Source organism: Zootoca vivipara, chromosome 8 (assembly GCF_963506605.1).
Source record: "Zootoca vivipara chromosome 8, rZooViv1.1, whole genome shotgun sequence".
NCBI classification, from domain to species: Eukaryota; Metazoa; Chordata; class Lepidosauria; order Squamata; family Lacertidae; genus Zootoca; species Zootoca vivipara.
In genome coordinates this window covers 58,467,972-58,471,529 of record NC_083283.1, presented here as the reverse complement: position 1 = coordinate 58,471,529, position 3,558 = coordinate 58,467,972, and the positions used below count along the sequence as shown (strand labels likewise).

At 59.4% G+C, this 3,558-nt stretch overlaps 1 protein-coding gene across 1 annotated transcript; it reads left to right on the top strand.

Moving 5' to 3' along the window:
• The first annotated feature begins 511 nt into the window (after positions 1-511).
• Positions 512-3,111, top strand: SOX4 (SRY-box transcription factor 4). The gene has a single exon (XM_035125354.2). The coding sequence runs from the start codon at positions 1,338-1,340 to the stop codon at positions 2,622-2,624; it is 1,287 nt and encodes a 428-aa protein (XP_034981245.2). The 5' UTR covers positions 512-1,337; the 3' UTR covers positions 2,625-3,111.
• Positions 3,112-3,558: the final 447 nt, after the last annotated feature.

Genomic DNA, 3,558 nt, shown 5'->3' with positions numbered 1-3,558 from the left:
ACGGGCAGAGCTCATCTCCCTCCCTCCCTCCACCCCCAGAGTGTAGTAACACACGGACGCCCGCCCCGCTCCCTCTTTTCCGTTCGCGAGCGCGCGAGCGCCAGCACGCACACGCATACACACGTGCACACGCACTTTCCTCTCCACGCCCCCCCCCCCCCGCCGCTCCAGGCCCGCCGCCCTTTTCTCCCTCACACGCGCACACGCGATGAAGTAGGAGGAGAAATGCAAACGCAAAAAAGGGAGGGGGAAAAAAGAGAAAAAGAAAAACTAGAAATCTCAGCTGCACTTCTGGCCCTTTTAAAAAGTTTGTGTAAATTGGAATGAGGTCAGATTTGGAGCTTCTCATTGCACGCGGTGATTATTGTTACATTGGGTTCCAAGCCAATGGGAGCCGAGGGGGTGGGGTTTGGCACGGCGGAGCGTTGGATACAGCCTGCGATTGGCTGGGGAAATGACTGTGAAAGGATAAAGGGGCGCGAGGCGGAATTGGGGTCCGCTCTAAGCTGCAGCCAGAGTAACTGTCTAAGAGAGGGGGGCGGTGCGAAAAAGCAGGCCACTTGCATCGCCCCGGCTTGTACATGTCTCTTTCCTCTCTTTGGGGCTGTGCATCCAAAGGAAGGCGAGACGGGACTAAATACATTGATTGCACCAGTCACCGCGCTTCCTCCCGGGAAGACACACATTTGTTAACGCTACTTGGTTGCATGCGCGGGGCTTTCCCCCCCGCCTAATCCCTCGCAGCCACTGAATGCCCGTCGAACAAACTCCTGCTTCCTTCTACCACGAGTCCTGGATGGACTGAGGATTCTTTTTTCCTTTGCTTTGTGGGAGGCGGCCTTTTTTAAAAGAGGTATTTTTGGTTTTTTGCTGTGCCCTTCAAAGAAAACGAGAGACTTTCAGCAGTGGGCGTGCTGCTTTGCTGAAACACCTCGAGCAGGGAGAGGGAGAAAGAAAGACTGAGCGAGCAAAGCACTTGTAAATTCCGGGGTGGGGGAAGAGGTGGAAAAGAGAGGCGAGAGACCTTGGATTGGCGGTTGGCGGCGTTAAAAAAAGAAACTGTTTCTGCTTGGAGCCCGGCTTCTGTAACTAGACCCCCGGCGCAAAGTTGCGGGGGAAAGGCGGGCAGAAAGTCGTCTGGGCAGAGGAGGAGAGCGGTGTGGAGCTACAACTACTTCCCAGAGGGAACCGTGCCTTAAGTAGCCGAAGGACGGCGCGCTCGCCAAGGGGGCTGCCGAGCGACGGGGAAAGTTGAGCGCCCGGTTTCAAGCTGGTGCCAAACTGAGCGCCGCCGCTTCCCCCGACAGCCGCCGCTGCTGCGCGCGCGAGCCGCCGAGATGGTGCAGCAGACGAACAACGCGGAGAACACGGAGGCGCTCCTGGCCGGCGAGAGCTCCGACTCCGGGGCCAGCGTGGAGCTGGGCATCGCCTCTTCGCCGACGCCGGGCTCGACGGCATCAACGGGCGGCAAGGCGGACGACCCGAGCTGGTGCAAGACGCCAAGCGGGCACATCAAGCGGCCCATGAACGCCTTCATGGTGTGGTCCCAGATCGAGCGGCGGAAGATCATGGAGCAGTCGCCCGACATGCACAACGCCGAGATCTCGAAGCGCTTGGGCAAGCGCTGGAAGCTGCTCAAGGACAGCGACAAGATCCCGTTCATACGGGAGGCGGAGCGGCTGCGCCTCAAGCACATGGCCGACTACCCCGACTACAAGTACCGGCCCAGGAAGAAGGTGAAGTCGGGCGCCAGCGCCTCCAAGCCGGGCGAGAAGAGCGGGGGCGGAGGGAACGGCGGCGGCGGCGGCGGCGGGAACAGCAGCGGCTCAGGAGGAGCCGGCTCCGCTGCCAACTCCTCCAAAGTCGCCCTGAAAAAGGGCAGCAGCGCCGCCGCCGCCAAGCTCTCGTCGAGTGGCGCCGGCGCGGGCAAGCCGCATCCCAAGCTCAGCCTGGGTGGCGGCAGCAAAGGCGCGCCTCCCTTCGCCGCCTCGGAGCAGTCGGCCGCCCTGCTGCCCCCGGAGCACCACTCTCTGTACAAATCGCGCGCCGCCTCGCCGGGCTCCTCCTCGCCCTCGGGCGGCGGCAGCGCCAGGCACCTCCCGGAGAAGAAGGCCAAGCGCCTCTACCTCTTCTCGCACGCTTCGCCCGGCGGCGCCGTGCCGGCGAGCCCCACGCTGAGCTCGTCGACGGAAGCCAGCGACCCGCTGAGCCTCTACGACGAAGCGGGCGCCTCTGCGGGGGCCCCGCACGACGGCGCCGAGCCCTTGGCTTCGCCCTGCTCGCCGTCGGACCACCGCAGCTACACCAGCCTGCGGGCGCCCTCGCCGGCCCCGTCCACCTCGCGCTCGTCGTCGTCGGGCTCCTCCTCCGCCTCGTGCGCTTCCTCCTCCTCGGACGACGAGTTCGAAGACGACCTGTTGGACCTGCACCCCAGCCCGGGCTTCGATGGCATGGCCCTGGGCAGCCTGAGCTCGTCGGTGCTCGACCGGGACCTGGATTTTAACTTGGAGCCCGGCTCGGGCTCACACTTTGACTTCCCGGACTATTGCACCCCGGAGGTAAGTGAGATGATATCGGGGGACTGGCTCGAATCCAGCATTTCGAACCTGGTCTTCACGTACTGAGGGGGGGGGGGGGTCGAAGGTGGAGACAGAAAAAGAGAGAGAGAGAGAAAGAAAAAGAAGTGGGGCGCATGGATGGCACAGACCCCATTGCGCCCTGTAGACTGGAGGAACGAGAATTTTGCCCTCTGAGTGTTCTCCCCCCCCCCGGTAATGAATCTGACTGGGGGGGTTGTGTGTATTTTTTAAAAAATATATAGATACGGAACTTGGCAAAAGGGATCAACCTTTTTTTCCTTCTTCTTGGAGAAAAAGCAACCGCAGGAGTCCGATTTCTGGCTAAACAGATCCTCACACAGAAACACACCCCTCTCCTCCCGCCCCCACGCTTCATCCTTCCAACAGCCGGAGAAGGAGTTCCACGTTTCAGAGACTATAGCGAGAATCAAGTGGCTAAAACAAGAATGGCAACGACTTGCGGGGGGAGGGAGGGGAGAGGGAGGGCTGGAAGTCACGCACATCTCCTAAGGTTTGTTTCTTGTTTTGAAAGGGGTGGGGGTGGGGAGCAGATTGTGCTTTGGATATCTCTTTTGAGGGGCGGGCGGGCGGGCTAGGGTTTCCCGGGTGGGGAGGGTGTTTCAAACAAATCAGCAGGACTTGCAATTGCCGGGGGTGGGGGTGGGGAAGAATTATACTTTGCTGTTTTGGGGGGAATGGGGGTGTCCTCTTTCGCATCGAGAGCAGATGGGGTTAGAGAGAGAGGCCCTAGGAACTGGACCTGGCACCATGAGTGGGATGGAAAAGAGGGGAGACGTTAAAAAGGAACTGGAAGCTCTGCTAAGAAGATAATAATAAAGCTGAAAAGGATTTGCACGTATAAAGGAGGTGGCAGAGATTTTCTTAAGTCACCTTATATTATATACAGAGAAGTCAGTATGTGTGGAATTTCAACAACGCTGAACTTTTGTTTAAAAAAGAAAGAAATGGAGACAGATAT